A 25,632-nucleotide genomic window follows, 5' to 3' on the forward strand; every position below is an offset into this window, starting at 1 on the left:
TAGGGGGCGGGGCGGGCGACCAGCAGACGCGCGCCGGGGGCTGGCGGGGCGCAGCTGGCTGCAGCTGGCAGCCGCTGGCGCGGCAGGGGCCAGCGCAGAACCGTGGCCACCCACCCGGAGCTCGGCGGTGGGCTAGGGCGAGGGTGCGGCGGCATGGCTGGGTGAGAGGCTCGGCCTGACCTCCAGACTCCGACTCCCTTTCCTGCCTGGCCCCCCGCGCAGCTGCCCATCCTCCGCTTCCCGGCTCGGCCCAGCCAGGTGCTTCCTTTGGGCCCTGCCCTCTGTGTGCCCTCCCTGGCCCCGGCAGCGAAGGGGTTGGTGAGCGGCGGCTCAGAATGGGGAGAGAACTGGGGCGGCCGGGTGCCCCTCTTCTCAGCGCCCGCCTTTTTGCCCACGGCCGCCAAGTGGAAGGATCCTGCCTGTGATCTGAACAGTGCCTCCCTAACTCGGGCTCACTCCCCCCACCCCACCCCCGATGGTGGGCGTCGGAAATAGGGCGGACCCTCCCGGAATCAAAACCCGAACGGTGGGACTTGAGCCAAGTGGGAAATCACCCCCCGGATGTGAGGGAGGGGGGTGGGGGGAAGGGCTGGGACGAGCAAGAGAGGTTGTGGGTTCTGAGCACAGTGGATCACTGAGGAGAAAATGACTGTGGGTAGATGTCTGAGGGTCTCTGGTGAGGGGAGAGGCCCTGGAGCTCTACAGTCCTCTGCCCCAGGGAGATTCTGTTCCCCCCTCACTGCTTGCTTTCCCTCAGCTTCACCATAAAAGGGAACGGCACGGAGCCAGGCTGGGGCCGGGGGCTGGGCTGTTTCTCTGGAGCTGTCAGGGGTAATGGAAGCCAGTTGCTTTGCGGTAGAGGGGGGCCAGGGCTCAAGGGACGCCTCTGCTTCTCTGAGCCAAGGAAAACTACAGGAGCTGCTATGGGACTGGAACAGCTGGGGCAGGGGACTGTCTGCTGCCTGTGTGCACCATGAGCCAGGGGTGCACTAGCTCAGAGCTGGCTTCCCTGGCCTGGGACCATCAGTTCGTCCTCCGTGCTCCAGCCCAATGACTCCTAAGCTCAGTCTCTGCCTTTAGCAGTCTGTAATTCCCCTGGCCTCCCCCATTTCACCCCCCAAGCCTCCAGCCAGTATTTCCCAGAAGTTTCCTATTTAAAATCCCAAGCCCATGTCCCCTCCACATAATAGTGAAACCCCAGGGGTGTACTTTCCTCATACATCTCTCAGAGAGTGGTCTGTTCCCAGCTCTGCTCTGGGAGAATGAGGGTCTAGGTTTTAAAGGATTACACACATTATGCTTTGTGGCTCCTGGAAATTTGAAGCAGATCCAAGTCCAACCAGACACTTAGATCTACTGTTAAGACAGAACTAGACCCTGGAAAGTCAACTTTCTAGACTGCAAATGGCATGAGGAGAGGCCTTGGAAGTGCTTCAGATTTCCAAGGCTGTCCTGAAACAACTGACCATAGACATTCAGAGCTGAAGGGGGCCTTCAAGAACATGTTACAAAGAAGGAAACTGAGGCCCAGGATTCTACAAGTGGTTTGAAACTGTCACCTTGATCCACTTTCCTCTATTCCACACTCTATCTCACTATGGATGCAGTGGGTTGGTTATCCTAGGGTCAGGGACAGGAGGAAAAGGATTGTTTTAGAACCATCCAGAAATATCCTTCACCTCCCAGAAAGCGCTGTGCCTAGGTCAGCGACTCTTTATCAGCCTTGAATAGGTCATTTGGCCTACTGCCCGGAGGAACTGAAATTAAAAATGGTCCCCAGGACTAAACTAGACTCAGCTAAGAATTAACAAAGCTTGAAAAGAGCTTGGGTGGAAAATTATGTGTGGGAAGTGAGACCAGCGAAGCCTCACCCTTGGTGGAATTGGAGGAGGGAGAGAATTTGGGGGAGGGGCACATGTGGAGCTTAATCCCTGCAATTAGTATGACATTTTCAAGGAGAAGACATGAGTTTAGGATTAGGCTGGGGAGTGAAAAAGCAACAAGACCCGGGAAAGGGGTCTTTCAGAGGGTGGCTCTGAAAATATTATACCTGTGGGAAGGGTTGGAAGGAAAAGGAAAATTCGAGGTTGAGCAGGAGTGGACTTTGCTCCGGAGTCCCCACAAGCTTGAATTCCCATCTACATCTACGTTTGCATAAATCAAGGCCTGATTCCCATTGCTTTCCTTTTTTACCTCCCAATATTCAGTCCTCTGACAGAAGGCGTTAGACATGAAATGCTCCTTGCCGTCGGCACCCCTGGTTCTCCCAGCCTCCAAGCATGAGCTTGTTGCTCAGCTACTGCTGGCCGACTGAAGGTGTCAGTTGCCCCGTATAGCCAAGATTTCCCACTGGCACTAGACCCTTGAAAATCCCTTATCTTGGAAAGGTTATAAAATACATCTTGTCCTAGTGCCCCTAAGGACTTGGCCATTTTTTTTTTAAGATTTTATTTATTTATTTGACAGAGAGAGAGGGATCACAAGTAGGCAGAGAGGCAGGCAGAGAGGAGGAAGCGGGCTCCTTGATGAGCAGAGAGCCCGATGTGGGGCTCGATCCCAGGACCCTGAGATCATGTCCTGAGCTGAAGGCAGAGGCTTAACCCTCTGAGCCACCCAGGCACCCCAAATGTGGTCATTTTTGATCTCAGGAATTCTCTTGCCAATTGCTTCGGAAATCTGTAGCTGTTCACCAATACCACCACCGCCGCCGCCGCCACCGCCAGTGCATTTTCTCTAACCTTCGTCTCCAGTTGGGGCCTGCTTGCCCAACACCTCAGGCCTCCCCAGTGAACCCAGAGCCACTGATTTATTTGAGGTATCACAAACATTCATGTTAGCCCCTAGGTCTTGGCTCCTAATTACAGGCCTGAATGAAATTTTAACCTACAGCAGTGGTATTTCAAAGCCAACATTTTTGGCTTGACACACTTAAAATACAACAGATTTTTAAACTGAAGGGAGGCACTCATTTAAACTTCAGGAATGAGTGACAACCAGGCAGTGGCAAGATGGTTGGGATGAACTTTCAGGTTGTCAGAGGCCCCCTGAAGGGGGGGTGGGGCAAGAACTGAGAAAGAAAACTCAACAGCAGCATCGAGGGCAACCTGAAGCAGGTTGCCTTCGTCTCAGTATCAGGGCCAGAGCCAGGGCCTAGAGCCAATGCAGAGACCAAGGCTACACTGCAACCTTCCACTGACAGCAGTTCTTGAATCAGGATCTCCTGGGTCTGTTTCTTTCAAGCCTCCCTGTGTGCCAATCCCTCCACTCCTAAGGGGCAGCCACAAATTTCTATTTCCATGGATTCCAGCATTCACTTTCACCATCCTTTCTTTTTGCCAACATGTCTCCCAGTCACCAAGATCACATACAGGACCATCGGACCTCAGAGACAGCTCACACAGAGTCACAATGAAGATTCAGTGGCCTCCTTTCTCATGGCTTCCAACTATTGCCCTGCAGATGGTTCCCAGAAGCAAGATCCACATCTCTGACCATCTCCTGGACACTTACTGCCACCGACTATGTTATTCTCATCTTAAAACTCAGTATGTCCAGACTAAGGTCTGCTCATCGTCTCAACTTCCCCATCCTGGCTCAAAACCCAGAATCCTCTGCGATGTCTCCCTTCCTCTGGCCCCTCATTACCCACGCAGTCCCCAAGCAACCACAGCCTTCTGTTTCCAGGCTGCTTCACTCTGCTGTTGCAGAATGGCGAAGGCACCTCAGACAGTAGCCGGCAGACCTCTGGCGGAGTCATGGCCTTGGTTCTCAGGGATAACACTTCTCAAAGGAGGAGCTGGAACTCCTCCTTGTGCCCCAAACCCTGCCCATTGCCCTTGCCTGCCATGTTTTCTTTCTGAAGGCCTGTCAGGCTCCTACTCAAACACTTGTAATCCAAGCTCTTAACCAGTCATCTGGGCCTCTCCCCAATTTTTCCACAACTGACTTCTCTGACTTTCTGTCCCATTTCTTCCTGACACAAATAAGAGCTCTTACTAAGCATTTTCCGTGTGCCAGGCACTATTCTAAATGCTTTACCTGTATTAACTCTATCCTCACAAACTTAGGAAGGAGGGCGCTGTTAGGATTCCCCTGTTGAGGAATGAGAAAACTGAGGCGGCGTTCCCCCAGCCTGCACTCTCTCTCCTCCCCCATCTCCGTGCTTCACTTTTTTACCCCAACACTGCTTAGCCTCTCTCTCTCTTCCAGCGGCTCTGCTCGGACTCCCCGGAGCATCCAGCTGTCTTTCCCCTCCCCCTGTGCAGCTTGGCACGATGTCTGTCCTGCGTGTTGCTGTTGCCTATCCCATCCCCATGGTCCCAGGTGCTCCTTCCGGGGTGTTCCCCATGCCTTTGCTCCCTGGGGGCGTCCGCACAGCACGCTCACCTCCCTTCTGTCTGGTACTTCTGCTTGGAGCTTGTAAGCAAGCACCCCACCGCACAGGGACACCTGGGCCTGAGCACAGAGCCGAGGCCAGATGGTGACGGAGAGGGCGGGGGCAGCGGACCGATTCAGACTGCTCTGAGAGGAGCTTTTGGGTCCGGCTGATGGTTGAGTGTGACTGAGACCCTTGCCTGCTACACAGGGTCTCGGGCTTGCCTCCAGGCTGGGGAAGGACTTCCCCTGGGCTCCATGGATCTAGGCATCCCCGGTCGGCCTTGCTCCTTCCCCTCCCCCACTTAGGCCTGACCTTCACCGAGACAAGCCTGAGATCCATACTCCTTTGGTTTTTTGAGAACGAGTCTTCCTCCTCTCGCCCATGTCCTCTCCATGCCTGACAGAAGGTTACATGCTCATTTCCAGATTCCTTTTTTCCTCTTCTAGCTTCTCTGAGTTTCCTGCCTGCCTCCGTGGAGACGTCTTCCTCCTCCTCCCCAGCCCAGTAGCCCCCTCTCTCCTCTCTTCTTCTTGTCCCAAGTTGCCGACCTAGGTGTGTCGATTCTGATCAGGGGCCGCTCCTGGCTTGCCTGGACAGGTTACCTTCCAGCTCTGGGCCTCGTTGTTCACATCTGTAAAGGGACGCAGCCGGACTAGACGGTGAGTGGTGGCCTGCTGAGCCTTCCGAGCTCATTCTCCCTTTCACAGTCCTCCCCTCCTCTTCTCAGTTTTCTCTCTCAGGGGAGGCTTGCCCTAGCCCCAGGGGAGCTGTGGCTCCTGTTCTCTGTCTAAGCGACCAGCCCTGGGCCTCCTCCCCAGGCCTGGCCCCGGCTCCACTCCATGTGGCCCGTCTGAGAGGCTGGCCCCAAGCCTGGCGGCAACTCCACATTTCTCTGTTTTTCCTTTTTTTTTTTTTCCCTCTCTTTCCCGGAGTTAACAAGAAGCAGATGTGGCGCACGATGGTTGGAGAGGTGGGGGGGGGGGGGCAGAGGGGGAAGGCTGGACCGCCAGCCAGACAGGGGGGAAGGGAGTGAGCAAGAGAGGGAGGCAGGAGGCCAGGGCCCGCCCCACAGCCACTCTTGCGCCTCTGAACAGCCACAGGGGCAAAGCCCTGTCACCTCCAGGATCCGGTCATTGGGGAAAACAGATAGGGAGACCAGAGGAGGGCCAGCTAGGGCGAGGGGGTGGAGGCCCAGGAAGCAGCATCTGAGAGGGGCAGGGACCAGGCACGGGAGGCCAGGAGGCGCAGAGAACACACTCCCCTCAGAAGTGGAGAAGAGGAGAGCGGAAGGAACCGAGGGAGGGACGGACAGGAGCCTGAGGAGGAAAGAGGAGGGGGAGAGGGGTCAGGCCAGGCGGCCAAGAAGGAGGCGTGTGGCTGGGGGCTGCCACAGGAAGCTGGGGACAGGACCCGGCCAGCGCTGTCCCGCAGAGCAGTGGCATCCCCTGCTCCAGACAGAGGCGCCAGCAGTCGGGCCGGGATGTGCCTCTGAGGGCCACCGCGGAGCCCCCCCACCATGGCCCCCAGCGCCCTCTGGAACTGCTACCTCTGCTGCCTGCTGACCACAGTCGCTGGGGCCGCCAGCTACCCCCCTCGCGGTTACAGCCTCTACACAGGGGGCGGAGGGGCCCTCAGTCCTGGGGAACCCCAGGCCCAGAGCGCCCCCCGGCCTGCCAGCCGCCACAGGTAAGAGTCTGGGTCCCAGACCCAGGCTGGACGCGGGTGGGAGGATGGGTCAGAAGGTGGGTGTCCCCGCCCCCCCCTTGGCCACCCTCCCCAGGGCTAATGCAGGGAAGAGCCGGAGAGGAAGCCCAGCCATCAGGCAGCTCTGCACAAGCCCACCTTCCCGCAGAGAATTTCTAGGACCCCCTACATAGATAGGTCCCCCTCTCACCTCGGGACCCTGCAGTTAGGTGCCCAGGGAAACCACCAGGAGGGGCCTGGGCCAGGCCTCCCTGCGTGCTGCCAGCTCTGTACCAGCCTGCTCTCCTCCAACAGACCTTTATCTCTTCCTCGGGCTCCATGGGCCCATCCAGTCCATCTGTGACTCTTTCGGACACCACTCCGCTCTGTTCCTTTGGGCTCTCCAGCCAGACACAGATCAAAGGCCAGCTTGAATGGGGCAGAGAGTATAGAACGCAAGCCCCAAGGGGGGCAGGGCTCATCAATGGCTTATTCTCTATTTAACCCTGAGCTGGACCCTTGCCTGCCCTGTCCTCTCCCCTGAGGGGTGGGTGGAAGCCAGCATCCAGGGGATCACCAGAGGGACCCAGCCAGCTGGCTCCGAGCCACTCTGAGCTAGGGATTGACACAGAAAGGGACGTGAATGAATATGTGAATTCAGAGGCTCCCCACGACCCCCAGCCATGAGGATCAACTTTATGTAGCTGTGGTTTTCCATTCTGTGACTCCTCGCGCTGTCTTGAAAAGTCTTCACCAACGCCTACTGCTCAGGAAAGCGTGGGGGCAGCTGCCGCTGCCAAAGTCCTGGCTCCCCCTGGACCCCAGGGGCCCTTCATCTTTTGACCCTCCCTCAGCCCCTCTGGTAGCCCCTGGGTCCTCCTCTGGGGCTCGTGTCTCTGGCCCTTGGGCCCAGGTGGGGTTGTGCCTACAGGAACTGGTGTGCCTATGTGGTGACCCGGACAGTGAGCTGTGTCCTGGAAGATGGAGTGGAGACCTTCGTCAAGCCGGACTACCAGCCCTGTGGCTGGGGCCAGCCCCAGTGTCCCCGCAGTATCATGTGAGCTCCAGCGCTGGGGGCTGGGTACTTGGTGGGGGCTGAGCTAGGGCAGAAGGAGGGCAGCCGGCTCGGGGAATCTGTACAAAGCAGGTAGCCAGAGGCAGGACCGGGGGCTTCAGTCAGAGCCATTTTGAGAAGACCCAGAGGCAACAGTTTGGGGCGGATACAGAGGGCAAAGTCACCCAGACCACCCTGCCGGGCCCCAGACGCCTCTCTGGGCTGAGTCAGGCTCAAGATGAGGAGTTTGAGGTTCCAGCATAGGACAGGGGGAGGACGAGCAGGATTTGGCCATTGGCCAGCAAGCTGACAGCTGTCAACTGAGTGCAGCCACATGCTGGACAGTAAGAGGACTAGGCCTGAGGGACAGGCCTTATCCACCACCAGCAGCTGCACATCTCTGGGGACAGGACCCAGGGTCACTGACACTACAAGGAGGAGTAAAGAGGCCTCCCTCTGCCTCTCCCAGGTACCGCAGCTTCCTCCGCCCTCGCTACCGAGTGGCCTACAAGACGGTGACGGATATGGAGTGGAGATGCTGTCAGGGGTATGGGGGCGATGACTGCGCTGAGGGTCCCGCCCCGGCGCTGGGTCCTGCACTCGTCACGCCACGCCCCCGGCCCCGGCCCGCCCGCCCCAACCTCTCTGGCTCCAGTGCAGGAAGCCACCTGAGTGGACTAGGTGGGGAAGGTGAGTATGGGAGCCACTGGGGAGAGAAGTGGGGGCTGGTGCTGGCTGGAAAATGTGTGGCCAGGCTGCTGAGGGCCACGGAGTAGGTGAGGTCCCTGAGATTCTCTGCCTGCGTGTGCACTCTGTGTGTAGCACGCGCACGTGTGTGTGTCTGTGTGTTAGTCATATAGAAACTGAGAATGAGAGAGATCAAGAGAAAAAGAAGGCAGAGAAAGAGAACGTGCTCACGCACACCCACATGTGGCCTAGTTGGGAATGGCAGTGGGAGGAAAGGGGAATTCCTTCGAGAAGCTTGGGCACCAAGGGGATAGACCGCTCAGACTACAAGTCCTAGAATGCACTGCACCCGACTACAGGTCCCAGGCCCCTCGGTGGCCTCTGGAGACTGCAGGTCCCAGAATGCAGCAGTCCTGGCTGGCCTTCCCGCGTGTGCGTGCCATGCGCTGCGGATGTGCTGTGCTTGTCTGCCCGGGAGATAGTCATGCTGTAAGGATGGAAACAGGAACTTCTGGCTGACAGTCCCACCTTCCAGCTGGAGCCCCCGCAGGCTTCCCATGGGACCTCGTCTGTCCCTGTGCTGTTGTGGAGAGACGTTGCTCAGAATAGCCACTATGGTGGGGCCCACAGTGTCTCCCCATGCTCCCATTTCACAGACCAGGAAGCAATTTCTCAGACACCCTCTGAACTATAGACTTGGTGGTAGATGGGTGAGCTGGGTTTGAAACTAGGCTCTGCCACTTATTAAACTTGTAATCCGTGGCCCAGCTCCGTCATCTCCCTTGGTTCTCTTTCTCACGGTATACAAAGTGGGAGAAGCTGCGGGATCTGTCCAGGGGAGTCTGTTGGAAGGGGGCAAAGCCATGGTACGATTTTGGCCCACAGGCATTCAGTAAATGGGGTTTCCTTCCGCCTTTTCTTGCCCAGAGTCCCCAGCCGAATCAGCGAGGCCCTCTCGCTGGAGCTGGGGAGACCAGGGTCCAGGAGGTTAGAGGCTCTGAGCTCTGAGGCCTAGCCCCCCTGCCTGATGCCATCCCCTCTCTGCCAGGTCCTGGGGACTCAGAGAAGGTGCAGCAGCTGGAGGAGCAGGTGCAGAGCCTGACAAAGGAGCTGCAGGGCCTTCGAGGCGTCCTGCAGGGACTGAGCGGGCGCCTGGCAGAAGACGTCCAGAGGGCCGTGGAGACGGCCTTCAACGGGAGACAGCAGCCTGCAGATGCGGCGGCCCGCCCTGGCGTGCACGAGACCCTCAGTGAGATCCAGCAGCAGCTGCAGCTCCTGGACAACCGCGTCTCCACGCATGACCAGGAGCTGGGCCATCTCAACAACCATCATGCTGGAGGAGGAGGAGGCGGCGGCAGGGCCCTGGACCTCACCCCGGCCCCTCCTGGCCACAGTGAGGAGCCGCTGCGGGAGCTGGAGCGACGGCTGCAGGAGTCCTGCTCCGTGTGCCTGGCTGGGCTCGATGGCTTCCGTCGGCAGCAGCAGGAGGACAGGGAGCGGCTGCGGGCCCTGGAGAAGCTACTGGCCTCTGTGGAAGAGCGGCAGCGGCAGCTCCCTGGGCATGGGATCCGCAGGCCCCTTCAGGAGTGCTGCCCTCCTGAGCTGGGCCGGCGGCTGGCGGAGCTGGAGCGGAGGCTGGATGTAGTGGCCGGCTCGGTGACGGTGCTGAGTGGGCGGCGAGGCACCGAGCTGGGAGGAGCGGCCGGGCAGGGGGGCCACCCCCCGGGCTACACCAGCTTAGCGTCCCGCCTTTCTCGCCTGGAGGACCAATTCAACTCCACTTTGGGTCCCTCAGAGGACCAGGAGGCAGGCTTGCCTGGGCGTCCTGGGGGCCTGAGCCACTGGCTGCCTGCCGCCCGGGGCCGACTGGAAAAGATGGAGGGACAGTTGGCCAACATGAGTGGGGTGCTGGGTGGGCGGTTGGATCTGCTAGAAGAGCAGGTGGCAGGGGCTGTGCAGGCATGCGGCCAGCTCTGCCCCGGGGCCCCTGGGGAGCAGGACTCCCAGGTCAGCGAGATCCTCAGTGCCTTGGAGCGCAGGGTGCTAGACAGCGAGGGGCAGCTGCGTCTGGTGGGCTCCGACCTGCACAAGGTGGGAGTGGCCGGGGAGGCCCAACAGGCTGCCCTGGAGGAACTCCAAGGGGTCGTGAGCCAGCTCCAGGGGCGCGTGGACGCACAGGATGAGACGATCGCAGAGTTGGCACTGCAGCTGAATCTCACGGCCGCACGGCTGGGCCAGCTGGAGGGACTGCTGCAGGCCCGCGGGGATGAGGGCTGTGGGGCCTGCGGCGGCGTCCAAGAGGAGCTGGGCCGCCTTCGGGATGGTGTGGAACGCTGTTCATGTCCCCTGTTGCCCCCACGGGGCCCTGGGGCTGGCCCAGGTGTTGGGGGACCTAGCCGAGGGCCTCTAGATGGCTTCAGTGTGTTTGGGGGGAGCTCAGGCTCAGCACTCCAGGCCCTGCAAGGAGAGCTCTCCGAGGTCATTCTCACCTTCAGCTCTCTCAACGACTCACTGCATGAGCTCCAGACCACCGTGGAGGGCCAGGGTGCTGATCTGGCTGACCTAGGAGCCACCAAGGACCGCATCATCTCAGAGATTAACAGGCTGCAGCAGGAGGCCACAGAACATGCTACGGAGAGTGAGGAGCGCTTCCGAGGCCTGGAAGAGGGACAGGCGCAGGCTGGCCAGTGCCCCAGCCTAGAGGGGCGATTGGGCCGCCTTGAGGGAGTCTGTGAGCGGTTGGACACGGTGGCTGGGGGACTGCAGGGCCTGCGCGAGGGCCTTTCCAGACACGTGGCTGGGCTCTGGGCTGGGCTACGGGAAACCAACAGCACCAGCCAGACACAGGCAGCCTTGCTAGAGAAGCTGCTGGGGGGACAGGCGAGCCTGGGCAGGCGGCTTGGAGCCCTTAACAACTCTGTGCTGCTCCTGGAGGACCAGCTTCACCAGCTCAGTCTAAAGGACCTCACTGGTGAGGGGGCAAAAGGAAGCATGCGGTGGGAGGTGGGGGGGAGCCCCTTTTAAGTCCTTTCTTTCTCCTTCTTCCTCCACAACAGCCCCTCTTAACCTCATATACTTTCTCCCTGCTCTGCCCAGCATAATTACAGAGCCACCACTGTCCTGGGGGTTGGTTTGTCCACAAGAGATAAGCTCCCCACTCTCCCCTGGCAGCTCAGACAGACTGGTGGGTCAGGGCAGGGCACAGCTCTGCCCACCAGGTAGCCAGCATGAGTGGCAGGGGGCCTCACCAGCCTGCCCATGGAGCTTCCTTGTCCTTTGGAAACTCCTTTTATGGCTTTCCTTCAATTTAATTTTGTCGCCATAGGGCCTGCGGGTGAGGCAGGGCCCCCTGGGCCTCCTGGGATACAGGGACCAGCAGGCCCTGCGGGACCACCAGGACCTCCAGGCAAGGATGGACAAACGGGGCCCATCGGGCCACCAGGTATGTGAGCTGAGATGCCTACCACAGCTAGGCTTCCTTACACTTCTAGCAGCCTAGGCTTGACATTCATTCCACTCTGAACTTGACAGAGAAAGGAGGAAAGGGGCAAGGAGTTGGGGGGGCGGTGATCTTACATGGCTGGCAGTGACTAGGAGCTGGGACACTCACTGTGTGGATTAGTTGGATATGGTGGGCTGAGCGCTGTGTTGAAGACTAAGGCGGAGCTATGAAGACAGGGCTATGGAGGGTGAGAGAGGCTGGGGCCTGGTTGAACTGAATGGACTGTATTTCTCCTTGTCTTGATACCCCCCATTCCTGCTGTGGAGTCTGACACCTACCACAGTGAGAGAGACTCAGCAGATGTTTGCTGAGTGACTTAGTGAGCGCTCCCCCGATTCTCACTGCTCCCTCTCCTCTTCCCACAGGTCCCCAGGGAGAGCAGGGTAAGTTCCTCTCATCTGGTGCTTGAGGGACGGGAACAGACCTGAGGGTTGGAGGATGCAAGGCCTCAGGCAGCCGTGGAGGGCAAGACCCAGGAGGGGAAGGGGGCCAGGAAGCTCTGCACTGAGCATCCACTCTGACCCCCACCTTACCCTTACCCAGGAGTGGAGGGGGCACCAGCAGCCCCTGTCCCCCGGGTGGCCTTTTCAGCTGCCCTGAGTTTGCCACGGTCTGAACCAGGCACGGTGCCCTTCGACAGAGTCCTGCTCAACGATGGGGGCTACTACGATCCAGAGACTGGTAAGCCTGCAGGCAGGCAGGCTGGGAAGGGGGCAGGCCAGGGAGGCAGTGCAGTGATATGTTCTCATCCTTGCCTCCTTGGGCAAGGGGGATATTTTCATGCTCTGGTTTGGGGAGACCCCTATTTACTTCTTTATTCATTCTCACCACAACTTGGTTGAAGGGTCGGGGGAAGGAGCACTGATTTTGCTCCGGGTGGGGGGTGGTGTGCGGGGGCTGCTGTAATGAACTTAAAACATCAAATTCCCTGGCCTGTGGAACTTACATTCTAGTGCGAGTCGCATGACAAGACCCAGCAGGTGTCTCCCTAGTCCAGGAGTTCCGGGTGGGCTCCCCAACACCTCCTTGGCCCCTGCCACCTGTCTCCCGCCTGACCACCATCCTTGTCCCCAGGCGTGTTCACAGCACCTCTGGCCGGCCGCTACTTGCTGAGTGCGGTACTGACCGGGCACCGGCACGAGAAAGTGGAGGCTGTGCTGTCGCGCTCCAACCTGGGCGTGGCCCGCATAGACTCTGGTGGCTACGAGCCTGAGGGCCTGGAGAATAAGCCAGTAGCCGAAAGCCAGCCCAGCCCTGGCGCCCTGGGCGTCTTCAGCCTCATCCTGCCTCTGCAGGCTGGAGACACAGTCTGCATCGACCTGGTCATGGGGCAGCTGGCGCACTCAGAGGAGCCGCTCACCATCTTCAGCGGAGCCCTGCTCTACGGGGACCTGGAGCTAGAACACGTGTAGACAGAGGGCTTAAGTGTCTACGCGGGCCAAAGAGCCAGCGGGGGTGACGGGGCTCCCCGGGCTCCCCGTCCGAGATGGGGCTCCGTTCTGGCCCCAGCCCTAGGCGAGCCGCCGTCCCCGCACCCTCTGTGGCACAGGCGCCCAGAGCACTCCTCTCCGTGGCCTGAGCGCGCCGGGTCGGGGACTCGGGGGTCCTCCCGTCCAGACTTTTGTCTGCTCACCGTCCGCGGCAGGGCCCAGACTGCGGAGGAGCCAATCAATCCTCGCACCCTCGGAGCTCCTCCAGCTGGTCTCTAGGCCGATGCAGGGTTCTCCCGAAGGGCTTCGGCCCCACCGCCATACTAAACTATTCAGGAATAAAGACTTGGTTTTTCTAAAAAACAAAACAAAACAAAACAACCTGCCTGCTCCAGTATGTGTTCAAGGGTAGAGAGAAGTACAAAGGTAGAGAGAAGGGGGGAGCCCTGGGTTCCCTGTCGTGGTCGCCCCATCTCCCCGCTCCGTGGCTACCAGCGCACTTGCTGTACACCCGCCCGCGCAGAGAGGCGCGGCGCGCGGCCGCCCTCCGCCGAATGCCAGTTCCGCCGGTGTCCGTCAGGGGGACCGCGGAGCCGACTCCCGTCACGTGACCACCGCCTCTCACCTAGCGGCCCCCGCGGCTCCGCGACGGAGGCGGGGCCTCGAGCTGGAATTGGCTGCGCCTCGGGGGCGGGGCGCAGACGGCGCGAGAGACGGCTGGGGCTGAAAGGGTCCGGCCGCGGCTGCGAGGCCCGGCTCAGGTCTGTGGGTCTAGGGCCTGGAGTGCGAGGCACCCGTGCAGGAGAGGGAGGGGTAGGGGGGTGCCTTAGTACTGCCCTTTTTTTGCATTCAGAAGATGGCCTAGCTGCGCTTTAGAGAGGTTTGCATTAGCTCCGAGCCTGTCTGACAAGTGAGGACACTGAGGCCGAGAAGTGGGAGGCTTTGCCATCTGCTGGGCCACGCCACCTGCTAAGGGGAAGCTGGGGACCAAGACCTCGGGGTCTGCGCTCCCAGGCCCGCTTGAATCCGTGGGCGTGAGGAGCAAGGGCCCTGCTCCTTTCTTTCCCTGCGGGAGGCTGCAGCAGGCTCCCTGGGGGAGGAGCTCGGGACGCAGAGGAGGAGCCAAGGCAACCCCAGGAGCAGGGACGCAATCCTCTGGGATAAGAGGCAGAGCCCAGGAGGAACCCCGTCAGCCAGGCGGGCAGAAAGCTCCGGGCGCAGCCTCATGGAAGACAAGCAGATCCTGTGCGTGGGGCTGGTGGTGCTGGACGTCATCAATGTAGTGGACAAGTACCCGGAGGAGGACACGGACAGCAGGTAGGGGCGCCCGGGCCCCTCGGAGACTCCTGGGGCTGCTGCAGCCCCGCGTTTGAGCCCTGTAGCCAAGACCCCAACCCCAGGTCTGCGGGGCCGAGGCCAGCCTCGGGAGCTGGTATCCCGTGCCCTCCGCCTCAGAGGACCTGGGGAAAAAATTGAGGCCCGTCATAGTAAGACCCAGGCTTTGGATAGCACTGTGCTGGCCAGTTTCCGTCTCAGGAATCATTATCCGAGTTTAGAAGCTCCTGTGAGATGAAGTGATTTATCCAAGGGCATGTAACTAATAAGGGGCAGGACCAGAAGACCGGCGCACTTGTCTCTCACCAGTGGTCACTTCTAATTTATCTACTACATATATCTCATCTGTTTCTTAAATAAATTTTGAGGCAGCTTACAATGTTAAGTATGCACAGATAGAGTGCAGGGACACCTCAAACCATGGTGTTGAACTTCACTCTAGCTTCAGGGCTTGCTGGCACTAGAGGCAAATTTAGAACTTCTGTGGGTTATGGATAGAGCCAGTTCCTGTGCCATGACCAACGTTTCCCTGGTGCTAAATTCCAAGAGTTTACCAGAAGTCCTTTTTACAAAATCAGTGAACAACATCTTTTTTGGCTGTCTTGTAGAAGTCAAAGAGTCACTCGTTGGCCCTTGTATTTACTCTTAATAAGAACCTCACCGTTACACTGTAATCCCAGAAGAGCATTTCTCTGGGGCGGAATCCAGGTCTTTCCTTTGGTGCTGTCTAGTGCTTCGAATCCCGACAATGGCTGCTTGGTTCTCAGCTTTCTCAACCAAGAACTGGATAAAAGGCTAGTTCAAGGTTGAACTCAGGACACTCTAGCACTCATCGCCATGAATATCCAGTTCTCCCTCTTTTAATTGAGGAGAGAGAGACCCCGGTAGTCTGCAAGCTCTGAGCCCACCCAGCACGGTCACACACTTTCCGTACAGCAGCCCATGGGAAATGTGTAAGGATCACTCAAATCGTCTTCTTACAGATGAGGAAGCAGCTACCTCTGTGGAGAAATTAAATAATTATTGTAAGGCCACTTAGTTAATGAGTGGCAGAGCAGTAACTACAGTTCATAGGGATCTAGTGCTCCAGCCGTCTGTCATCTCCTGAGCTCCCTCTCCCTTCGCTGCTGCCCATCTCATGGAATTGACCCTTTGCTTTGGGCTGCTCTGTTTGCCAGAGCTTAGAGCCCTTGCCAGGGGGGCAGGGACAGTGGGGGAGGAGTACAGGGGTCGGCTGCTCTGCAGACCTAGGTAGGTCAAGCCAGCCGGCCGCAGGATGCAGGCACAGTGAGGGGTTCGGCCTCCTCTCAAGAGAACAGTGTGGGTTCCAAGGCGGCAGATCCTCCCAAGGACTGTTGCGCCCCGGGAAGACCCGGCGTGGAGTGTCACTTTCAAAGACAGCTGCAGTCCCATTCCCTTTGAGCTTACTTACCTGGAGAGGCTAGGATAAGGAGATCCTGCCAGCTCCCACCAGGATGGGCTCATTCTGAAGGTGGCCATTGGGGCATCTCTAAAGAGACCTCAATGCCCCCTGCTCTCAGGGTGTACCTCCCTCTCCCCCAGACCCATGGCTCTTCTCCTCTGCAGAATGGTGTGGTTGTCCTTAGGGCACCTCTCTCTCTTTCTTTCTCTCTCTCTCTCGTGCCCAGCCCACCTGGCTCACCTTCTGGACTCCTGTGCCTCCCAGAAGAGCAAGCCCAAGACCTGCCCAGGCATTTCAGCCCCACCTGTCCCAAGGTCCTGGGCTCCCCAGGATCTGGGGACTCTCAGGAGCCACCACCTGGAGCTCAGCCAGACCCCTGAGTTATGACCCTTCCTCCCAGAGTCCAGGCTGAGAAGAGCTTTCCAGAAAGTGTCCTCATGCTCAGCAGGGCATTTCTGCACAGGAAGTTGGGTATCAGTGTGACGCTGAAGGCTTTCCACAAAGTAAAATTGCAGGCCCTTTCTTCGAAACCTCATCCAAGCTGGGGGCTAAGGACGTTCTATTCACAACTACACAACACAGTGCATGTGATTGTGGAGTCAGCCCACTGGGTTTGGATGGCCGCTCCGTCCCTGACTATGGATGTGATCCCGAGAGTCAGTCACGTCCCACGAAGCTCCCCTGTTCTAATCTGCATGAAAATTTCTCTAAAGCTCCTAGCTCATGAAATGTTTGTCCCTTTACAAATTAGTATCCTTCCCAGTGAGGTCATGGACCCCTTTTCCCAAGACCGAAGGGAACTTCGGGATTAAGTCTTTGTGTCAGGATAACTTAGCCCCAAAATTCTGCTTCGTGAATTTCTCTTGATAAGTGGTTCTTTTTTTTTTTTAAGATTTTATTTATTTATTTGACAGAGAGATCACAAGTAGGCAGAGAGTCAGGCAGAGAGAGAGAGAGAGAGAAGCAGGCTCCCTGCTGAGCAAAGAGCCTGATGTGGGGCTTGATCCCAGGACACTGAGACCATGACCTGAGCCGAAGGCAGCGGCTTAATCCACTGAGCCACCCAGGCACCCCTTGATAAGTGGTTCTTATGGGAACTGGCCACGGTGTTCTCTTTGGAAGAACAGAACCAGCAGCCGGGCACTGTTGACCCCACAGGATTGTGGGTGCACAGGGAGACATCATGATAGTGCTTCGATGTGCCAAAGTCATAGTTTTGTTGTTGGTAACCTCAACGCCCTGCGGGTGCAGCCTCCAAGCAGTGTCCGCGTACACCTTGAGTTAGATTTTCAGTCAAGACAGAGAAAGACTAAAGGAAAGAAGGCAACCATGGGATGGGATGGCGTGCTAACGAACCTTACTGTGGTGATCATTTTGCAATATCCCCGTTTCAGATCAAGCTGTGTATCTTCAATTTACAGAATGTTATGTGACAAGTATAGTTCAATAAAGCTGAAAGGAAGGAGAAACCAAAAAATGGAGAAAAACTGGTCTTCATCCAATAATCTCTTTAACTTTTGACATTCTTACATAAGTCAGCTTCCCCCTTCCCTCCACACCCCCCACTTAAATGATCTCAATATCCAGTTTTGCTCCTGGTCTTACTTATTTTAACCTGAGTTTTCAAAGCGGGCTCCCCGGAGAGGGGAGCCGGGAGCCGATCTGACAGCTGTGAGAGGAGGAGCTTGGAGCTCTCCAGCAGTCGGGGCTGAAGGTACGGCAGCTCTGTGCCTCTGGGAGAGGCTGGTCATCGCAAGGGAGAACGGAGTCACCCTACTGGAGCCCTCCTTTGTGATGGACCGGAGTGCGTGAAAATGAGAAGGCTGGGCGAGATGCTTTCTGAGAGAGAGCTCCCAGCTCAGGCATGTCATGGGTCCTACCCAGGGCACTGTGGCCAGCTTTGCTTCACCTGGCCCCAGCCTGCCGGAGCTGCAGGGACCCTCCACATGTTTTGCAGGTGCTTGTCCCAAAGATGGCAGCGCGGAGGGAACGCATCCAATTCCTGCACTGTCCTGTCCCTCCTCGGAGCCCCCTGTGCCTTCATGGGCTCGCTGGCCCCGGGCCACGTTGCTGAGTGAGTGGAGGAGGGAGCAGGAAGGCCTGCCCGCAGGGTGGGGGGCCAAGAAGGAAGTCTTGACCCACGGGAGGGGGGGCTTGGGGTGGAGGGCAGGCTGGAAGAAATAGGGTGTGGGGTAACTCTGGATCCAGAGTGGGAGGGGCGGAGTAGAGTACCAGCATCCTAGACGAGCGTGGCTTATCTGCGGCTCAGGTGTTAATGCTCTCTGTTAAAGCTGTCCTTTCCACAGCCTGTTGCCTCCACCCCTCTCCAGAGCCTGCTCAGCTTCCCACCTCTTCCTTCCTTGCTTCCAACAGACTCTGCGCTGGATATGACTTTGCCCCTCTCCATCCCCCGTGGTCCTGGCTATGCTTGCGGCAGAAGGCAGTCAGGGACGTGCCGTACCCATCCTCCCCCGGGGATGTCCAGCCTCCGTGGTCCTAGGGTTCAGGCCCACAGTTCCTTTCCCCGTTGGGAGGGCAGGGCCAGTGCTTCTGTCCTTGTTGTTCACTGAAGCCACAAGAGCACCCTGCCCGAGGACACCCTGAAGCCACATGCTAACGCTGGGCCCAGACCCAGGCCTCCGCTCACTAGCTGTGAGGCCCCCACGCTTTCTCTGTGTTGGCTGCTGCCAGGACCCAAGAGCCCTTTGACCCCTGGCACTGCCAGTTCAGCAAATGCTTATCAGGAGGTGAGGCCCACACTTTGCCCACTGTGGGCACTAGAGCAGGCTGCCAGCTTGCTGGCCTGTGAAGCTCAGCCCTTTGAACCCTGGTTTCAGGGGGGCTGCTGCCCAAGCCTAGCCCCCTGAGCTGCAGCCAGATTCCCTTTCTTGGAGAACGGGCACGAAAGAGATCGTGAGACAAGGGCCTTTCCTGTGAGGTGGGACAGAAGAGCTGGTCACTTGTTAACTTTCTTCAATGGCTGTCTTCCTTCCCAGCAAGAGGCAAAACCTGAGTTTTGCATGGCTCTCACTCAGGGTCGTGGACTCCCCGTTATGGAACCATAATGCTGGGAGGTGGGCCCCTCCGGATTCTCAAAACATTGAATGAGCCCCTACCACGTGCCAGGCACTGTATGTGCAAAAAGGCATTTGGAAAACCAAACCGTAGTTGGTGTGCTTTGGGGAAGTTCCTATTTAAAGGAACCTTGAGGGGTGAGATGAGGAGTGACGCCCCGAGCTGGTCCCAATTTGGTCTGTATTGTCCGGCTTCGGTGTTGCCAAAGCGGGGTCCGGCCATAGTGAGAAAGGTCAGGATGGTGGCTGGACTAGTGGTCCCAGGATACTGTGTCCAGAGAGGGCCAGGAAACGTGGGCCTGGCCCCCTTGTTCTGTGGGTGCAGTCTCCCCCAGGGGCCACCTCCTGCTCCCACTGATCGGAGGAGATCCTTGGGGTAAGAGTCCCGCACCAGGGGCTCCACTGTGTGGAGCATTAGGCCGTGGGAGCTGGAGGGCTCACCACGCAGCGAGGGGAGAGGGCTGTGGGTGGGCTCCCCAAGGCAGCACCGCTTCCTGGCTGGGCACCACGGACGCGGGTGTGGAATCACAGCATGGCAGGGGCCTTCAGAGAAGAGCACGGAGAGGATGAGTGTGTAGAGGGCAGCTGGGGGGCAAAGTACCACCTCGGTAATTATTAATTCTGCCGAGGCTTTGCATGAAACTGGCCACGGTGCCCTCGCCTGCTTTGTTCAAACAGGGCGCACATGCTCTAGGCCCCAGATCCACCCCATCCAGTTCCACGGACTTCAGCACATCCTTTCTGGCTTGAGTCAGACCAAAGGGACAGGTGCGGGGTTGGAGTTTACTCCAATCAGGCTCTAGAAGAACGTCCCTCGGTGTTTTTCTCACTGAGTTCCAGGCTATGCGCCCCTGCCTTTCCTGCCCCCTTGCACAGCCTGGGGCGGCATGGTGGTTTCCAGTTCCCTCCTGGCCCCCTCCGCTTGCCTCCAGGGTCCCCAGCGGTCCTGCCACCGACCCTCCAGTCCCCAAACCTTTGTCGAGCCGCACCTCCCCCCCACCCCGGGTTGCTCCATCCCCGGCAGTTTTGTCCTGGATGACCTCCGCCGCTATTCTGTGGACCTCCGCTACACAGTCTCTCAGACCACGGGCTCTGTCCCCATCTCCACAGTCATCATCAGCGAGGCCACTGGTAGCCGCACCATCCTGCATGCCTACAGGTTTGTATGCCAATCTGCGCCTTGCCAGCCGCCGCTGTCGCCGTCACTAACTCTCAGAACAGGATCCTTCTCTCAGAGGCCCACGTGCTCCAGCACCCCCTCCCCATCCCTGCAGGAGGTCCAGGCCACTTATAGGCTCTAATCGGTGTCTCCTTGCCCTTCCCCTGACTCGGGCTCCACCCCAAGCTTCCTGGTGGCTGACTTCAGGCAGCGGGGCGTGGATGTGTCCCAGGTGGCCTGGCAGAGCAGAGGGGAAACCCCGTGCTCTTGCTGCATCGTCAACAACTCCAATGGCTCCCGCACCATTGTGCTCTACGACACGTAAGGCCCCCTGGCCTCGCCCTGGCACGGCCCACCAATCAGTTCCCTCACTTGCCACCGGGGCATCCCGGCAAGCCGCCTCTCTCTTTGTACCAGAAATCGTCCCCAAGCCAACCTGTTCAGTGATTTCTCAATTGTTTTCAATTAGGGGAGAAGTGAGGTGGGAAGAGATGTGCTTTGCTCTGATGACTTGGCCTTGGTCAACACCAAGGATGGGCAGGCAAGCCTGTGCAAAACATAATTCATGGTGTGATTCTTCCATAATTGGCCAATCAGCAACCCGGGAGTGGGTGGGGGGGAATTGTTCTGAGGACAGAGGGATGGTGGGAGATGGGATTCCAACCATCTTAAGCCCTGATGGGGACCCACTGGAATTTCTGGGCTCAGCCCCCAGAGTTGCCAGCCTGCAGCATGGCACCAAGGAGATGGGTTTGGGTGTTCAGAAGAGATGGGTCCACCACAAAGTTCCCTGCATAGTGAAGCCAGGCCAAAAGCCACACACAATTCACGCCATCACTGAAGCAGAGGGAAGGGCATCATTGGGTTGGTAGACCAGGGCCATCAGATGCTATGTTAACTAGGAGGCAAGGATCCCCTTTAAAGTCCCAAGCTACCAGGGAGAGACCCTGTGGACCCAGATCCTTTTCATCTGTCCCAGATTCTCTCCTGAAGAATCCCACACGGTTAGTTTCCTAAGAACCTAGTGTGTGCCAGATACTATGTTAGGACTAAGATGGTCCACACCCAGCAGTCCTGGGGTTCAGGGTGTCCCTACATGCCTAACATGACTCCTGGATCTGGGGGAGAGGGGGTAGCTATATTAGAACAAGCTTTATGGCCAGTGGTCTCTGGGCTCCCTGTGTCCCAGTGTATAAGTGAGTGGGCATATGTGCTGGCAATGACCTTCTCCTTGGCAGCCCTAGTCATCTGCCCATTAAGCAACAATCTGCAATTTTGATCAAGGACACCACGTGGGTATTCATAGGAAGAGGAGAGGAGCTCAGAGGGGAAACATTTGTTGCCCACTGGCCTCGGTGCAGGGATATCCACACACATTACCTCCAGCTGCAGCAGGCTGGAGGGTTTGGACCACTTACCAATGGGCAAGCGGCCTCCAAAAGGCCCAGGTACACACCTAGTTAATTAGATGGATTCAGCTGCAGAATGTAGAGGGGAGGGCATAGTTTGGGGTAGGTCTCTGGTCAAGGCTGACCCTTCCTGGATCTCCAAATCTAAGTCAGCCAAACCTAGACTAGTCCTCAAGCACCAGCCTTGGCCTCAGGGTTGCAACATGGAGCTGCCAGACCTAGAACCCTGGTGGGGCCACTGCTGGGAGCTAAACTGTGCCGCTGGCAAGGGGGGAATTCTGGGAATTGTAGTCCCTGGTGCTCTTAGAGTATTCTGGGAGATGTGGTCTCCAAAGCTCACTCAATTGAATCTTGACCCATGCTGCATTTGCGTTCACAACTTACTTAATACCCAAAGGGCACCCCAGCAAACTGCCTCCAGCCCTCTATCTGGATGGAGCTGAGTAGGACAAGGAGTGATCAGGAGGTTAGCCTGGAAAGGGCCTGTCCCGGAGTTGAGCCTCAGATGCCTTTGTGGGAGATCCGGCTTCCCGCCATGCTGCAGGCGGCACCAGGCATGGGGGCCCCGGCGGCCAGTTGGAGATCCCGGCCTTGGCCGACCTCACCATGCCTTTTCTCTCTCCTTCCTGTCCTGTGACTTAGGAACCTGCCAGATGTGTCTGCTACAGACTTTGAAAAGGTTGACCTGACCCGGTTCAAGTGGATCCACATTGAGGCAAGTCCTGCCCTACCTTGTGTTTTGAGGGACTCAACCCACCAGCCCTCCATGTATTCCACCTTCTTCTTAGTATTTTTGACCCATGAAGTACCCTCAAGATCAATGACTCTGAGCCCCCTCATCCCCTCTCCATCTTGCTCTGTGTTTTAAGGCCCAGAAAGCACCGTACTCAGGTTCACACAGCAGAATGTAGGCACCAGAAGCAGGAAACTGGCTCTAGGCCAAGATCCGTGCTTTTCTGCCTTAGGGGCTGCCCACCTCCTCCACACTGGGAGAAATCCTGAGTTCGAATCCTAGCCTTGTCATTTAATTCACCATGTGTCTTTAGGAAGGTCTTTTATTCCTTTATCTCCTCCTCGGTGAAATCAGGGGACTGGTCAATAAGGTCTCCAAGGTCAATGACTGCTCTAGAATTTTGAAACTTAGGATACAGCTCCTGCCCAGCTTCCGGGTGCCCCTATCCCGCCTGACCCAGAGTCCCAGCAGGGAGGGAGGGAGGAGCCAGAGGCCTGGCCCTGCCCTGCTAGTCCTGAGCCAACCCGCCCTGCCCCGCCCCGCCCCAGGGCCGGAACGCGTCGGAGCAGGTGAAGATGCTGCGGCGGATAGAACAGCACAACGCCTCGCAGCCTCCGGCCCAGAAGATCCGTGTGTCTGTGGAGGTGGAGAAGCCCCGGGAGGAGCTGTTCCAACTGTTTGGCTATGGAGATGTGGTGAGTGGCCCACGCAGCTTCCCCTTGCCACATCCAGCTCATATGGGTGGTTTTTTATATATTTTTTTAAGATTAAAAAAAAAGTGTTTACATGAGAGAGCACAGAGGGAGAGAGAGAAGCCGACTCCCCGCTGAGCAGCGAGTCTGGCCTCGGGCTCGACCCCAAGACCCTGAGATCATGACCTGAGCTGAAGACAGACGCTCAACCACCTGAGCCGCCCAGGTGCCTCTCATTTAGGTCTTAAAGGAACCAGCCGTTCCTTTGGTTACTGGGAATGCCCACCACATCTGGGATGGCTTGGTGTCATTAGCAGGTGGAGGTCAAAGAGGCAGGCCCCCAGCTTTGGACTCCTTTGCAGGCCTCAGTGGTGGCCAGGGAGCAAAATTTCTGCATCCCAGTGGGTGTGAGAGTAGCCAGAGGGCTAATAGCTAGCCACGGAGTACCCTGCATGGGAGCGTCTCCTCTCCCGGCCTCTTCAGCCCTTTCCTCTGTCAAATGAGCGACTAAGACAGTTCTCCAGGGTGTCCTCCAACTCTGGGGTGGGTGGCAGGCAGTGGGAGCCACTCAGGGTTGAGGGAGGATGGGGAGGGGACTTGCATAAGGTAAATTTGGGTAATGCTGGGATGGAAGTGAATTCTGCAGGACAATCCTCGCATCATCGCCCAAGCTGGTTGGGCCTCCCCGGTGGCTTGGATGCCTGAGCCATACCCAGGGTTTTTAGCTGAGTGGTAGGGGTGCAGCTCGGCTGAAGTATCTTTCAGCAAAACTCACTCTGGAGATTCTAATGTGTAGCTGGTGTGGAGGGAGCTCTACAGCCCCTGCCTTATTTCAGACCGGGAGGGAATACTTTTTTTAAGATTTATTTATTTGACAGAGAGAGGCAAAGAGGCAGGCAGAGAAAGGGGGAAGCAGGCTCCCTGTTGAGCAGAGAGCCCGACGTGGGGCTCCATCCCAGGACCCTGAAACCATGACCCAAGACCATGACCCGAGTTGAAGTCAGAGTCTTAACCCACCGAGCCACCCAGGCGCCCGGGGAATAGTTTTAACCGGAAAACAAAACAAAACAAACCCCTCCTGAGAGCCGGATGTGTAACTCGGCAGTGCTGGCTTTCACCGCAAGATGGCGCTCAAGGCTCGCTTTGGGTTTCCAGCTGCAGGGTAATTCGTTGGTCTTAGACCAAATAAACCAGGGGCTTTTGTGCCCGGTTACCGGGCTGTGTTCCAGTACATATTGAGCGAGTATGAATACGCATTCCTGTGGGTCAGGGAGCTCCTACGTTTAGGCGGCCCTGTTGGAGGAGCGGCATATAATACGGGGGCAACACTGGGCCACTGGTGGTGAGTGACTGAGCCGGGCTAGGTTAGGGTGACCGTCAGCCTCTCGTCCACTGCTTGCAGGTGTTTGTCAGCAAAGATGTGGCCAAGCACCTGGGGTTCCAGTCAGCGGGGGAGGCCCTGAGGGGCTTGTACGGGCGTGTGAGGAAAGGGTGAGTAGGGGGAAGCCAGGAAGGGGCCCTAGGTGTGCAGAGTGAGGGAGTCTGGCCCCGGGCTGGGGGCAGCACCTCCCTGAGGGGGGACTCGAGGCTGGGCCCCGGGGCTGGGCCTCCCACCCAGCTGAGTGGAGGGTCTTGCAGGGCGGTGCTTGTCTGTGCCTGGGCTGAGGAGGGCGCCGATGCCCTGGGCCCCGATGGACGGCTGCTGCACTCCGATGCCTTCCCTCCGCCCCGGGTGGTGGATACTCTGGGGGCCGGAGACACCTTCAACGCCTCAGTCATTTTCAGCCTGTCCCAGGGTGAGTATACGCGCGGGAGGCGCCGGGTGATGCCTGCCCCTGCCCAGAGGACCAGGCTGAGCCAGCCCCCTGTCCCTCCAGGGCACAGTATGCAGGAGGCGCTGCGGTTCGGCTGCCAGGTGGCCGGCAAGAAGTGTGGCCTGCAGGGCTTTGACGGCATCGTGTGACCGCCCTGGGGCGGGGGGCCCTGGCTCAGAGCACCCCCTCCTTGGAGGCTGGCGCCTTCCCAGCCACCACTGCTTTCTACCCCGCTGCAGGCAGCCGGGCATCTGCGCAGCACGCCCCCTGGGCAGATGCAGGCTTGGGGGGCGGGGCGGGGAAGGGGGGCGGGGCATGCTCTGCCTGTGCCCTGCCACAGAGCAAATAAACCTCCCACAGAGCAAATAAACCTCCCACAGGGCCCACTTCCTTCCGCCAGTCTGTCTGTCCTTGATGTCCAAACTGCTTGGCTGGGGATGCCAGATGCTTTGATGCTACAGCCCTTCACCCTCTTCTCTGTTCCTCCAATGAACCTCCCTGCAGAGGCCCAGAGTGGGGCAGCCCGCTCTAGAGCAGCGGGAAGCACCCCCAACTTGCCACCAGCCACGCCCTCGGTGGAGACCCAACCCAGCGGGTTCTGGGGAAGAGGAGCCACAGGGCATGGGTAGAGACCCTGGGCCTTCCTGGCTGGGGAGGACACTTGTCTCCTTGTACCCAGGGACCGTTCCAAATTAACAAGCCATGAGAAAATCTCCTCTGGATCCCTGGGCTGTGGCTCTGAGACTGTTCCCATGGCTGAGCCAACCCGACAGGCCAGTGGGCAGGGAGCCTACTCTGTGGTTTGGTGGCGGCTTCATGGTCCAAAAATATCTCCTTTGTGACTGTCCCGGAGCCTGAAGCCCCACCCTTGGGGCCACCTTGTCCCGAAGGCAGTGCCTCATCCTAGGCCTGGGACCTAGACCAGGCCTGAGGGCATATTGGGAATGAGCCAAGTTTCGTAAGGAAGTTGGGGCCCCAGAATGTGCTAAAGACCATGGGCTTTGTAGTCTGACACACCTGAATTCAAATCCGCCACTTAATTCATGCTGTCTCCTGACTCAGTCTTCTTCAATTTTCCTCATCATTTCCTCATATAGAAAATGCCCAGCATGATGCCTGGAGTGTACTGGGCTCTCAGTAAGTGGTAGATCTTGTTGATACTCTGGGGAGGGCTCCTACAGGGTGGTGGGGAGGACCGGCGTGGGGCTGCGGGAGGGGAGGGTCCGGGGTGTCTGAACCACAGAGGAAGGGGAAGAGGA

General features: G+C 58.1%; 2 protein-coding genes and 1 pseudogene across 10 annotated transcripts in view; all 3 read left to right on the forward strand.

Moving 5' to 3' along the window:
• The window catches only part of LOC309870608 (glucokinase regulatory protein-like), an 878,156-nt pseudogene that overhangs the window by 498,894 nt on the left and 353,630 nt on the right, over positions 1–25,632 (forward strand). The window lies entirely within an intron of this gene.
• On the forward strand, positions 19–13,112 carry EMILIN1 (elastin microfibril interfacer 1). Of its 5 annotated transcripts, XM_082745048.1 has the most exons (11): positions 19–258; positions 3,352–3,561; positions 4,825–5,037; positions 5,833–6,064; positions 6,993–7,118; positions 7,585–7,805; positions 8,851–10,773; positions 11,128–11,244; positions 11,670–11,687; positions 11,848–11,985; positions 12,379–13,112. In XM_082745048.1, the coding sequence occupies exons 4-11, from the start codon at positions 5,895–5,897 to the stop codon at positions 12,714–12,716; spliced, it is 3,051 nt and encodes a 1,016-aa protein (XP_082601174.1). In that variant the 5' UTR covers positions 19–258; positions 3,352–3,561; positions 4,825–5,037; positions 5,833–5,894; the 3' UTR covers positions 12,717–13,112. The 5 variants fall into 5 exon arrangements, with proteins under 5 accessions (XP_082601174.1, XP_082601171.1, XP_082601170.1 ...); XM_082745045.1 differs by having other exon boundaries at positions 4,825–6,064; XM_082745044.1 differs by having other exon boundaries at positions 3,352–3,545; positions 4,825–6,064.
• KHK (ketohexokinase) lies at positions 13,439–24,772 on the forward strand. 4 transcript variants are annotated; one of them, XM_082745173.1, is made up of 9 exons: positions 13,459–14,051; positions 17,450–17,566; positions 19,591–19,725; positions 19,912–20,046; positions 21,777–21,849; positions 22,416–22,562; positions 23,962–24,050; positions 24,198–24,355; positions 24,437–24,772. In XM_082745173.1, the coding sequence occupies exons 1-9, from the start codon at positions 13,960–13,962 to the stop codon at positions 24,520–24,522; spliced, it is 1,032 nt and encodes a 343-aa protein (XP_082601299.1). In that variant the 5' UTR covers positions 13,459–13,959; the 3' UTR covers positions 24,523–24,772. The 4 variants fall into 4 exon arrangements, with proteins under 4 accessions (XP_082601301.1, XP_082601299.1, XP_082601300.1 ...); XM_082745175.1 differs by lacking the exon at positions 19,912–20,046 and having other exon boundaries at positions 13,439–14,051; XM_082745174.1 differs by lacking the exon at positions 19,591–19,725 and having other exon boundaries at positions 13,463–14,051.

Source organism: Mustela nivalis (genome assembly GCF_964662115.1).
Source record: "Mustela nivalis genome assembly, chromosome: 8".
NCBI lineage: Eukaryota > Metazoa > Chordata > Mammalia > Carnivora > Mustelidae > Mustela > Mustela nivalis.